Source organism: Trichoderma ghanense (assembly GCF_004382785.1).
Source record: "Trichoderma ghanense strain CCMA-1212 chromosome Unknown scaffold_25, whole genome shotgun sequence".
Lineage (NCBI taxonomy): Eukaryota > Fungi > Ascomycota > Sordariomycetes > Hypocreales > Hypocreaceae > Trichoderma > Trichoderma ghanense.
In genome coordinates, this window is record NW_027395688.1 from 168785 (window position 1) to 180591 (window position 11807).

The 11807-nt window shown below is 51.7% G+C and overlaps 4 protein-coding genes across 4 annotated transcripts; 2 read left to right on the top strand and 2 right to left on the bottom strand.

The window, feature by feature from the left end:
• Nucleotides 1-111: 111 nt before the first annotated feature.
• On the bottom strand, nt 112-613 carry CCMA1212_010419 (uncharacterized protein; the record flags this gene model as incomplete). The annotated part of the gene is made up of 3 exons (XM_073707466.1): nt 112-275; nt 329-548; nt 605-613. The coding sequence occupies 3 exons, from the start codon at nt 611-613 to the stop codon at nt 112-114; spliced, it is 393 nt and encodes a 130-aa protein (XP_073554037.1).
• A 1417-nt stretch (nt 614-2030) lies between these two features.
• Nucleotides 2031-3367, top strand: CCMA1212_010420 (Sterol uptake control protein 2; the record flags this gene model as incomplete). Its single annotated transcript, XM_073707467.1, has 2 exons — nt 2031-2189; nt 2252-3367. The coding sequence occupies 2 exons, from the start codon at nt 2031-2033 to the stop codon at nt 3365-3367; spliced, it is 1275 nt and encodes a 424-aa protein (XP_073554068.1).
• Nucleotides 3368-3769: 402 nt separating this feature from the next.
• CCMA1212_010421 (uncharacterized protein) lies at nt 3770-4701 on the top strand (the record flags this gene model as incomplete). The annotated part of the gene is made up of 3 exons (XM_073707468.1): nt 3770-4023; nt 4079-4358; nt 4414-4701. 3 exons carry the CDS (start codon nt 3770-3772, stop codon nt 4699-4701), a joined length of 822 nt encoding a protein of 273 aa, XP_073554067.1.
• A 4410-nt stretch (nt 4702-9111) lies between these two features.
• On the bottom strand, nt 9112-11468 carry CCMA1212_010422 (uncharacterized protein; the record flags this gene model as incomplete). Its single annotated transcript, XM_073707469.1, has 8 exons — nt 9112-9280; nt 9371-9619; nt 9675-9789; nt 9850-9865; nt 9917-10166; nt 10215-11069; nt 11133-11232; nt 11336-11468. 8 exons carry the CDS (start codon nt 11466-11468, stop codon nt 9112-9114), a joined length of 1887 nt encoding a protein of 628 aa, XP_073554066.1.
• Between the last annotated feature and the right edge of the window lie 339 nt (nt 11469-11807).

An 11807-nucleotide genomic window follows, 5' to 3' on the forward strand; every position in this document is an offset into this window, starting at 1 on the left:
GACGGTGGACACGAACCCCAGCCCAAAGAACATGATGTGGCTGGCCATCCTGGGTTCTCTCTTCAGGCAATCATAAAAGGGCAGGAAACCGGAAGAATCAGCGTGGCGGTACTAAGTCGGGTCGGCGCTGCGACGTAATCGCATCGAATGGATCTTTGGGAATTCTCGCGGAACCATTCCGGCTACAATCGCCCTGACGGGGTTGCGGAAGTTGGCACCGCCGTAGATGACAAGTTCACCGAGTTCTTCCTCGATGCCGAGAATTTGGTTGGGTGCTGTGTTCCACGGAGAAGAGCTGATGGGCAGGTCTGGCTATCAACCTACGCACGGGGAGCCTGAAGCGGAGTGCCGTCACGAAGGAGATCGCGCGGGACAGCAAGAGGCACAAGGCCAAGGTGACGTCCATCGACTTCGGGTGCAATTTCCCTCTCACCAGCGGCCTTCTGGCAGAATTCGAACGCGATATCGCACAGCTGCTGGAAAACTCGAGCCACATGAAGGCGCCCAACCCCGGGCTCACCAACTACTACAAGAAGGCGCACCAGCTGCTAGAAACACTCCAGGGAAAGCCTGAGGTCGAGCTCCTCTGCATGCTGGCCCTGACCGTCGGCATGACATTGAATATGAATATGCCATCTATAAAGTGCCTAAGGGAGGCGCCGAGGATGAAGTCGCCGGGTTTGCAGCCACACGCTTGTTGAACTCGGCCTCTGTGGGTGATTGCATAAGATAATGCCAAAAGTTGTAGAATTCAGCCCATGCAACTGATTTACGGCCTGCCAATCGAGACACATCTGCTGCTATGCCTGCTGCTAACTGTTCTTGTAATGTGAAGATGGGAAGACAATGTGCAAGCATGGCTCTATTAGCGTGCCATAGGCATTGCAAATATTGTGCAGCGGGAAAAACGTCATCAATAGCGTTCAAGCATGCCACACAGCGATCTGAGAGGACCACAGAGGGAAGCTTGGCATTGCATACCTCATAAAGCGACCGAAGGCGTTCCAGAGCCCAGGCGTAATCCTCTTCCTGCTCACCGCTAAGGAATGCGAATGCAATACAAAAAGAGCGGCGACAGGCATCGACCCTAATCATATCGAGGAGCGGCATTTAGTATTTGTTTGTCTTGTATGTGCAGTCCAGCAGCAAAAGTTCAGAATACGCTTGCAGATAATGTAGAGACCCAGGGCGAGCAAATAAATTGCTGCAACTCGCTGATCCTCATCGACTCGAACACGGTTCCAGAAACCTTCCCGATCCAGTTGATTTATCAAAGCATGAATCGAACTTTGGCCTTCATGCATGTCGTCTTTCACTTTGGCAATACGGTTTGTCCTGTCTCGTAGCAAGCGAAGCGGGATTCTGCTGGCGTAAGTATGTCTGAATATCTCTCGGAGAGATTCCAGCTCTTACGAGCTCCGACAGAGTTGCTTTGCCTGAAGCGTCTAGTTGACGATTATGCTCTGAGTGCAGCTCATCTGGCCGGTGTTGCAGAATCCAGCGAGTTTTATCTAGTGATTCCTTGGCCAGAATCGAAAATGGGCACCCAGTACCACGAACAGTCGTTTTCCTTTTTGATTCCTTCCCCGTCGGAGCCTTAGGCTTCCAGGACTTGTCGCATGCGTATGTTACAATTCTCCTCCCACTAGATTTAATAGTAGGTTTCCTCGCGATGAACGCGAATCCTTGTTGCAGCCCAGGTGTTTATTGCCGTCAATAGCTCCTCACGAGATCCGTATTCATCCTCCGGCGGGAGACATTTCTCTAGAAATACGCCGTTTTAGATCCCGCGTCAGTCAATCCCTAAAATAGTTCGTCTAATGAAGTGATGACGTGGCATTAGGGAAACGCCTTGTCAACGCAGTGGTGCCGCAACTGTCCGTAAAAAGCTAGACTGCTGCTCGTTCTCGTTTAGCATGCCACGCTTGACAAGTACATGTACCCCCTCGCCGCCCTCGTCATCGTTTAAGCACCTCGCTTGACGTTGCATCAAAGACACACAGACAGCCAGTTCTCCGTTACAGAAACAAATGACTGGGACAACGCTGCCGCTGGTGGGGGGCCGCGAGGCGAAGCCGCAACAGCCGCAGATGGAGCCGCAGGCCCAGCCGCCACGCAAGAAGCACGCGAAGCTATTCCACAAGAAGAGTCGGACTGGCTGCCAGCGGTGCCGAATCCGTCGCGTCAAGGTATGTCGGCTTCCCTAATAGGTGAGTGCCCAAGCGAATCCGCGTTGCCAACATTGAAGCAGTGTGATGAGGCCAGGCCCATCTGCAGCAACTGCACGCGACTGGACCTCGAGTGCGGCTATGGGCCTCCCTCAACCCCCTCGGCCAGCGAAGGCGATGCCGTCAAAACCTCGACTGCATTAAGCGTCGAGAACAACCTGGTTGATTCACATGGCATCCTTCACCTTCCAGAAACAGAAGCCCGTCGGAAGCTCGAGCTCGAGCTCTTCTACCACTACACCACGGAAACAGCGCCGACCCTGGGCGCGGAGAAATCCGCCCAGGACTTCATAGGTCCAGCCCTATGCCGGGCGGCACTGCAGTCGGATGCCGTTCTGTACGGACTCTGCATGCTCTCGGCACTTCACAAGGCGTACAAATCCAATTTCAGCGAGCCGCAGCACATGCAGCACCATTCCACGTATCTCAATCTCACGCTCCAGTCGCATCACAAGCACGTGGCTCGCCTCGATATCAACAATGTGGATTATTCGTGTATGGTTTCGAGTACGCTCCGAGTGTATGCATATGTACAGCTACAGCGGCGAGAGCTGGAACCGTACACGCCTCCTATAGAGTGGCTGCGCATGTCCAACACCAGCAGCATTGTGTTTCGTAAAGCCCTCGCCTTGATTGAGCAGAACCCCGAGTCCCTCAGCGCAAAGCTGACGCTCGAGATATCCCACCATTTGGATGAGAAGCGGAGGCTGGAACACTCCAGCGAACTGTTACATCTCTTACGACGCCAAGAGCCTCATGAGCTGGAGGAAGAGTGGGATGACGAAGTCTACCACGTCTACAGGCGCACGCTGAGCTGCTTCGGCTGGGCCTGGGAGCACAGATTTGACAGCCACCCACCCCCCGGCATGTCGCGGAGGATATATCTCTTCCCAATGATAGTGGACGCCCAGTTTGTGGATTACGTGGCGCAGAGGCGGCCGCGAGCGCTGGTGATTCTTGCTCATTATTTTACGCTTTTGGCTCTTCACCGCGACTTTTGGTATGTCGGAGATGCTGGCTTCCGAGAGGTGAAGGCGATTGCGGACGAGGTGCCGCTCGGGTGGCATGGCATGCTGCTTCAGCCTTTGGGGATATTGAAGAACCCTTCCCTGTTGTGCAAAATCTCGAATAATAGATAGAGATGGATTGCTGGTAATGGTAGAGCAATAGACCATGGTTACAGAAGTTTTCCATCCCGATGACACAGCAATGCTGCAACTGGATAGTGAACGACTTCGCGTAGCTGAGCTGTGGACCCTGGATCTGCCTGATGCAGGGATTGTAAGACTTTAGCTTGATCCCTCCGCCGTTGAGATCTGCCGTCGTTCTCGTTCACTCCTCGGTTGACTGCGTCGGCGTGCACCCTTCGGCTGACTAGCGGGTCTGAGAGCCCCTGATGGTATCAAAGACGTGAAAAGGTCGACGACGAAGTCGACATGCATTGGTATATATAGTCGGCTTCACATTCCTTTACTCTCAGCTATCATTGCAACAACTCAAGCTGCATCAACAACCATCAACGCCATCAAATTTTCGCAACAATGACCACCGACGGTCTGTCAGCCGCCAAATTGGCCATCTACCTCGTCCTCGTCCAACCCGCCCTTTTCTGTCTGTGGAAACATGGGAGGACCGGATTTCTGGGCTGGTTCTTTGTTCAGATCTTCTGTATTCTTCGCATCGCCACCGGCGGCATCGGCCTTCACGGGAGCCAAAAAGGCATGGCTGCTCTGATCCTCAGCAGCATTGGTCTTTCTCCTTTACTTCTAGCCATTTCAGGCATTTTATACGAAGGGTGAGTTTATATCGTGGGCCTGCTTTAAAGAATGCTTTTTGACCTTTTGACACAGACGCCGCGCTGTGAACCCCCGCCTCGATCGCACAAGAGACATCATCCTCGAACTCGGCTACCACACCATCGTCAACCTGGGCATGGTACTAATTATCGTCGCTGTTGTCAAAATCACCAACGGCGATCTAGTATCCAAATACAAGACTCTGCTCTACGTCGGCTTGGCAGTCTCGTGTCTCTCTTGGGGGCTGGTCACGCTCTGGGCAGTGTGGTCGTATCTCATGGCCCGCGAAAATTCTTCGTATGCCAGCATGCAAACCGTCGACAACGGCAAACTTGTACGTCTCCCTCGCACGCTCAGCAAGCTCACGTCGGCTAATGAATTTTTCCCAGTTGATCAAGGGTGTTTTCGTCGCTCTCCCGTTTGTCGCGATCCGCCTTGTTTACGGTGTCGTGTCCCTGCACCTGCTAGTGACGCACCCGGATTCCGGATTTCTCACCTCCGAGGCCGTTCAGATCTGCCTCAGCTTCTTACCTGAAGTGATTTGCATCACCGTTCTCCTCATCGTCGGTGTCGTCACTCGCTCCTTGCGACCGGACTTGAAAAAGAGGGAGCAGGAGGCAATCGGACTGGTCTCTGATCAGGAGAATGTGCTGGGCCAAGCAACGAATTATAAGTGAATGCGCAGTTAGAAGATGGAATAGTTCGGACGGTGTATCGAACGGCTGTCGTATCCTAGGAAGAGTTACTAGCTGGAAAGGGGGAATTCTTCCACGTATGGTTGTATTATCGGGTCTCACAATGGTTGTTGTTTGTAATTCTTAGATCTCCCTTGCTTTTTCGATAGAATTGTAAATTCGTAACACATAGTTCTTAGCCTTGAAGTAGTATCTCGCCGTACTGATGCCGTAATGCCCCTTTCGACGTGTCTGGAAAATTCGCTGGTCAGATCAGCAGTGGATTTACTTCCTTGTGGAATCTCGTACGTTCGGGTAACAATTGGAAAGAGTTTGGTATTTGTGAGAGGGCCGCGGTCGTCAATCGGTGCCGGAGTTGAATCTCGCATAGGAGGGAGGTTTTGGCGGCTTCACAGATTCTGCATCGCGCAACGTATCAACAAACTGAATACACCATCAAGAGCTGGCCCTTGAAAATCCAGCAGTTCCTACTTTCCAGTCAAAGGTCTTGCCCAAATGGTCACAAATACTCCATGTCTGCAAGAATACTATATATGGCGATTCGAGGACCACACACTCGTAGCCATGACTAAATGCTCAGCTTGGATCATGGGCACCAATATTGGCGTCGTCACTGCCAGGCCTCCGCGCCCCGAGGTGATATTATCGATATGTTTCAGCGGAGCGAATCGAGCGGCTATAGGGCATGCATTGATATGGATCGAGACAAATCGTTGGTCGGGAGGTGAGGAAGGCCGATGCAGCTGGTCAAGGTGGTACGAAGGATAACGGTCGAGCCGAGGTGCAAAATGGTGGGTGTCTTCGAACATTCGTTTGAACTAGGAATGGGATTCAATGAGTAGCGATACAGCATCATAATCCTCTGCGTAGGAATGCAAGTCGGCGAGCCAGTAGAAGGTCGACGCCCTGCTTTTCGTGTGGCCTCGCGCGCCTTTCTCTCGCTGCGCCACTATAACCAAGAGAATCATAACCTTTGACCATGAAGGAGACTTCTCAAGAATAGGTGTTTCCATTTGAACGCACCTAATGCGAAAGTGGGGAACTGCTCTTGTGGATGGCGTGCGATTGGCCGAGTTGTGTGGTCATCAGGGGCATTCGTTCGATCGAGACATCAAGTCGCAGCAGGAAAGCTTGTCGGCGTGGCGGCCATCGAGACATCGACTACGACGAGCTCTGCCGGAGATCATGATCAATCCGAGCAATGAATGGGTGCCGAAATAGCTACCAGGGATTCAGAGGATCGCGTGACCGCGTTTCCAGCTTCCGTAGAGCGTCTTTGCGCGTAGAAGACTGCTACTTCGACACAAGAAGGGATCGTTGGCGGACTTCGAGAATTGGGGACGAGATTGAAGGGTCTCCAAAAGGATATTAAAGCAACCAAATTTGTTTCAGGAGCCAGAAATTATCGCAATAGAATGCGACAGATTCTGTGGGACGATGGACTAAGAGACTCGGTCTCTCCCTGTTTTCGAAGAGATGAAGATGAACCTTTGATGGAGGCGCAAGACCAGACGTCACCTGTAAGTTGCGGGAATGTCACCACAGTGACTTGTGCGCCCCGAGCACAGCGACAGTCTACAGGCGTTCGAGCCCACTAACCGCCCTATCAGATCGGCTGAATGCACCCCAGTTACCAGGCGATCTTGGTCCATCAAATCTCACCTCACCTTGGGTAAGGTGAGCACCATCATCACCATCATCTCTCCAGAAGCTGTGTTAGAATTGACCACAATTTTTGCTCCATGTCTGTCGCCCCATATGTCTGTCTCTCCCCCATTTATATACTTTTGCAAATTATATGGCTAGATTCACCTTGTCTTCCGCAACAACCCTCAGGTGATGCCCATTTTTTATCGCTATCGTTATCGTACCGATAACGCTCATGGCCGAGAAACGAGGAGCTGGGGCTCGAATGACGCAGCACCGGTACATGTAGGTCCTGCCTGGAACTTTGACAAACAGCTGCCCGGGCGTCGAACTTCGAACTTCCATTCACCATACGATTCCCGCACGCATTCTGCTCGTCATGGATTTTGTGCCTCCCTCTCCTCATAGCTTGGTCCAGCCGACGATCGCTTGTCTTCGGGTCCCGTCCAACTGTGAGTCGCGTCTCCATCACCGTTCACTGACCAACAACAAGCAGTTGATGCTTCTGCTCCTTGGCTACTATACTTGGTGCTTGCTTTCTGAAGCTGGTGGGCTAGCAACAATGTCCACACATACCAGTCTTCTGGGCATTGCACACCCAGGAAGTATTCCCACTAACATTGCTCCCCATTTATGACAGTCATCTCGAACAACTGCTTGCCGCATCTCCAAGGGCACAACAGTGATGGCGCCGGATATGCCATCGCCACATTCCGACAAGTACGGCGACCGAAACGCGAGGTCCATTCTCCTTGTACGTCGAATGTTCCATTCGTATTTCTCGAAGCTCACGAGCCATCTTCAATCCGGCAGTTGACAACTTGCCTTACCGCACCGACGAAGCTATCCTCATTGCCGCGATGTAAGAGTTTTTGCCGCCAAGGGCTTGCGAAAGGTCCAGCCGGACAGCAATGGCTTGACACAAAGGCTTCTACCTGCTGCGCAAGAGCGTAGGATGATCGTGGTGCTAGTGATGCCTCCGGAGTCCTGACATGACATTGATGGAGGAATCAGTGCACCTATTGGGAGTACCAAGTCCAGTGAGAATCGGCATTCGGCTACCGCCACAGGTCCCTCGGTCCTACTCACGAGTTCAGATTGTCTCGCTAATACAACCTACCTGTAAAGCTGGATTTGGTGGGTCACTATATGGAAGCTCGATAGCTCTAGAGTTGTTTCATTGGTATATCCTGTGAGCTTTACTAACATGATTGTGGCATAGCTGACCGCGCCGCACTACCATTCCTCTTGAGCTTTCGCGTACGATGGCTTTCCGAGTACAGTCAACTACCCACGGTCGAGCGAACAACATCCTCACGACGCTGCCACGGATATACAATGCTCTATTGATACGGGGATGAACATCCATGCCTCCGGACGTCATATTTGGACCGTGAGATTGCTGCTGCTTGTCGTGGAGGCCGCAGCTCCTCGCATCACCGACTGATTTCCGTTGGTCGATCTTCTCTTCTTATTTCACCTCTTCCCATAAACCACACCTATCACCTTCTTTCTCCCTCTCATTGTCTTGTTACCTCTTTGTAGCCCGAACCGCTTCTTGTTGATGAAACTTCCCAAGTTCTGATGGAGACTCTTGAAGATATTATCGTTCTGCAGGTCTACATTTGCCTGTCTGTCTTTGTCAATGCTGAAGAGTCCACAGGTGCGATCGACGCCAGGTTGAAACACGATCACATCATCTTTCTCTACTTTTCTCTATTCTCTCAATATCACGGTGGCTGTCTCGGATCAACCACTCTTCTCGACGACCACGCCCAGTCCCCCCAGGAATTCCGGACCCGGATTGAAACTCACGATCTTCCATTTCAACGCCACTCTTTGCAGCGAGAGTCCAATCTCAAGCATGCAGCATAGCGCTCCCTTGCTAGCTTGATGCCCTGCGGATGTTCATCTCGCAGCATTGTGATCACCTCTCTGTCGATTCAGCATCCGCCTGAATCCGGTCACATCTACACAATGGTTGAGGCTCTACCCACCCGCTCCGTGTCGTATACTTCCCCCAAAACTCGCTGATACCAGATCGATCGTTGGCCGACTATTGCGTTGCCGACCAAGCGCATCTCCTGCGACTGCTTCACCGAAGCTAGAGATCAGGATCCCTCTGGTGCCACCTTGTCGACTAGTACCGCATTCACGGCTGGATCGTCACTCGTGAAGGTTCAAGTGATGTCGGCGTTGACGAATCGCTTACGGCTGAAGTCTTCTCTTTAACGTCGTGGTTCGGGATTGCTGTTCGTTGATGGCTTATTGGTCAGGTATAAATCGTGCTTTGGGCGGACAAAAACTCACCAACGACCTCGAGAAGAAATCGATTGGACGAAGAACCAGCGCACACAGCCGGCTGTTTCTGGATAGTAGCCTGATATAAAAAGCCAACTGGGAGATGACTCTTTTTCAGGATATATAACGGCCATACTAGCGAGAAGCTACGTTGAAGAATGTTCTGATGCTACTGAGGCGTCAATTCATACCAAAGATTATAATCGCCTCCACGTCAAGTCTGGGCTATAGCACGCAACTTCAGCCGCCCGGGACAGGGTCGGGAGATCGCCATGGTCCGTCAGGCACTATCTTGGGTCGAACGCAGGTGACTGCTTTATAACTCCATCGTTGGCTTGAAAAGATTGGCAGCAAAAAGGCCACGCGTTGTGAATATGTTGATTGTACAATCGCTCAGTGGGAATCACTCCATCACTTTTAGACACCGGCTTATAACCTGTTCTTCTACAGATCTCTTATGGTCGTAATTCGTTCTTGCATAGTATCCGCCGATTTCATTGAGCAAAGGGAGGCGCCAGCCTTGAAGTCGGTGGTCTTGTGCTTTGGATAGGCATATCCAGTGAGGCCGTAGAGCTCGGAAATATTAGTGGGAGTTCCGTGGATAGGAACAACCCTGTATCACACATCTTACAGCACAAGCAGTCAGTCAAAGGAGCGACCTTTCCACAACTGATTCATGAAATGGAGAAACAGGGAGGCTTACGGATAGTCGTGGGGCATGTGATCTTCAGCGGCAAGGTTGAGGTACGCAATGGCCTGGTTGTTGTCAAGCTCATAGCCCTCGAAGCCAGGAGACCATGCATCCGCCAGAGTAGCGACGACAGGCGAATCCCCGGTAGGGCAGGCGGTTGTCCACAAGAAGTACATCCAGTCACTGGCGTGGACGAAGTCGGGGTGCCAGATGGCTCGAACCTGCATGTGCTGATCCTCGTGGATGAAGGGTTTGTCCTCTCTATACTGGGTGCCAGAGGACTTCGTTGTGTTGGGAAGAGGTTAGGGGAACTGACTCTGCGAGGGCAAACTTGACGTTGGGGATTTTCATCCAGTAGACTTTGAAGCCCTTGGGGACAACAAGAACTGCACCAGCTTCGACAAAATCGGGTGCGCCGTAGCTGTGGTCGTCTACAAATAATTAGCACCTTTGTGATGCCCCTGCATCTAGGATTAGGGCATAGTACTTACGGTGGTGATGGGTAAGCTAAGTCAGTAAGTAATCAGCAAAGCTTTGATATATCAGCCTCAGGAAGACACTTGCCTGGGTGGGGTTTCGAAGGAAGGTTTGCTTGATCCACTGAATGACAGACAAGCTTGCTCTGATGGGGAGCAGCGTCATCACAATGATGGCACCATCGAAGACGCCGACCGTACAAGCGTAGACGCTGCCTTCGAATACAAGGTTATACAGATTGGGAAGCTCAGCAACAGGCTTAGAGACAGTCAAGGCGTCGAGCGACCCAGCGTAGGGCCCGTACCAAATCAGATTCTCGCTGCGTACCAGACTGTAAGCTCTGACTACACTGTACGCTAGGATGTGTCAATTGGCTCACCTGTTTTCGAAAACCTCGGCCGCGTCATATTCTGTCGATAGCTCGGCGGCAGCAGGCTTCAGCTGGGACCCCGTCAGCTGGCACCCCGTCTGGGCAATAAGATCCTCGCTGAGGCCATCGAAGAAGTCAGCTGCAAAGCCAGGGTTAACAGTGATGACATCACGGATCGTATGAACGAGAAGGTTCTTCTCATTGTACAGCGTGTGGACGGCCCGAGGGATGTGGATATCGTCAACGACAGTGTAATTATTGAGAACGAAGTCGTTGGTGGAGGGACCAAATAAGCGAGGGTTTTCGTAGGCGCGCACGACGAATGGCAGATATGTCTCTGGGTCAAAGAGGACGGTGAGGTTGAGGCTGCGGTCGTGTACTGAAGGATAGGGGCCGGCGGAATGATAGTAGATTTGATCAGCGGTCAAAGACTTCGGGTGCTTTTGGAAGTCGAGGAGCAGCTTTGGTGAAAGTCGAGTTGCGTCTCGGACAAGGATATTGGCAAGAAAGGCTAGGAAGTTTAGTAAGTCCCTTGTGAGAGAGATCACGGTTTGAAGGTCAGACTCACGATCAGTATAGCCAAATGGGCTCTCAGAAGGGTTCAGGACGTGATCGTTGCCCCGGATGTAGCAGGCATATCCGCTTGGGCCTCCTCTCACAACCAGAGACACGTTGAAGGGCTCCAGACTGGGTCTGGTCCAAAAGAAAAAGTCGCTAACGGTGTGCTGCTTGTCAATCCTTTGCACCACATCCGAAGAGTTTCCCGTGGAGTCGTACGAAATAGTTTGAGAGCCCTCGACGATGACCGCTCTGTCGGGATGCCCGGGGACCTGACTCTCCTCGAAAGTGTTGCTTCTGAGCAGGCTATTGTACAACGTGTAAGCGCAATTGATACGATAAACGTGACACGAAGGGGTAGGTAAATACTTTGAGTAATAGGAGATCCCTTGGATGTTGTTCAGCGCATTGATGCCACTGTAAAAACAAGAGTGTGTGATGTTTGTGTATATTGATGATAGGTAAAGGTCTTAGATCAACTAGATACAAACGTCGGGCGCAGGGCCCTTCTTATACAATGACTGAGATCCGCAGAGACGGACCGGACTGAGGTCACCCTGTAGCTCAACAACCACAGACGGCACGGATTCCACAGTCCAGAATCTTGGAAGCAGGCTGGCCAGCAACTTTGTCTTTCCCAACCGCTGCAAAAGCAGATGGAATTGTCCCGACGAGAATCGAGAAGAGCTTGATATTCCGTCTCATTTTGTTCTTTTCCCAGTGGGAAGTGAGATGCAATGTGTACTCTGAAAATGGATTTCTTGATGGTTCTGCAACTTCAAACGGCAGGCTGTCCTCGTCTCTTCTCAAGTCAAAGGATGTGGAAACATCGTCTCCACCTGTATTGGTAAGACCTATTGCCATCTTGGTCAGCATGCCACATTCTGATACTGGTGTAAGACGATCGAAGAGCATCAAGACCGCACTCAATGGCAGCGTGTCAATGCTCTAGTTGCCTCATTTTCGGTCAGGGTAGTTGTGAACGACTTCAAAGTCGGTGATGGAGGCGCCGCCTCCCACACGATGCATCAACCGGCTACAATC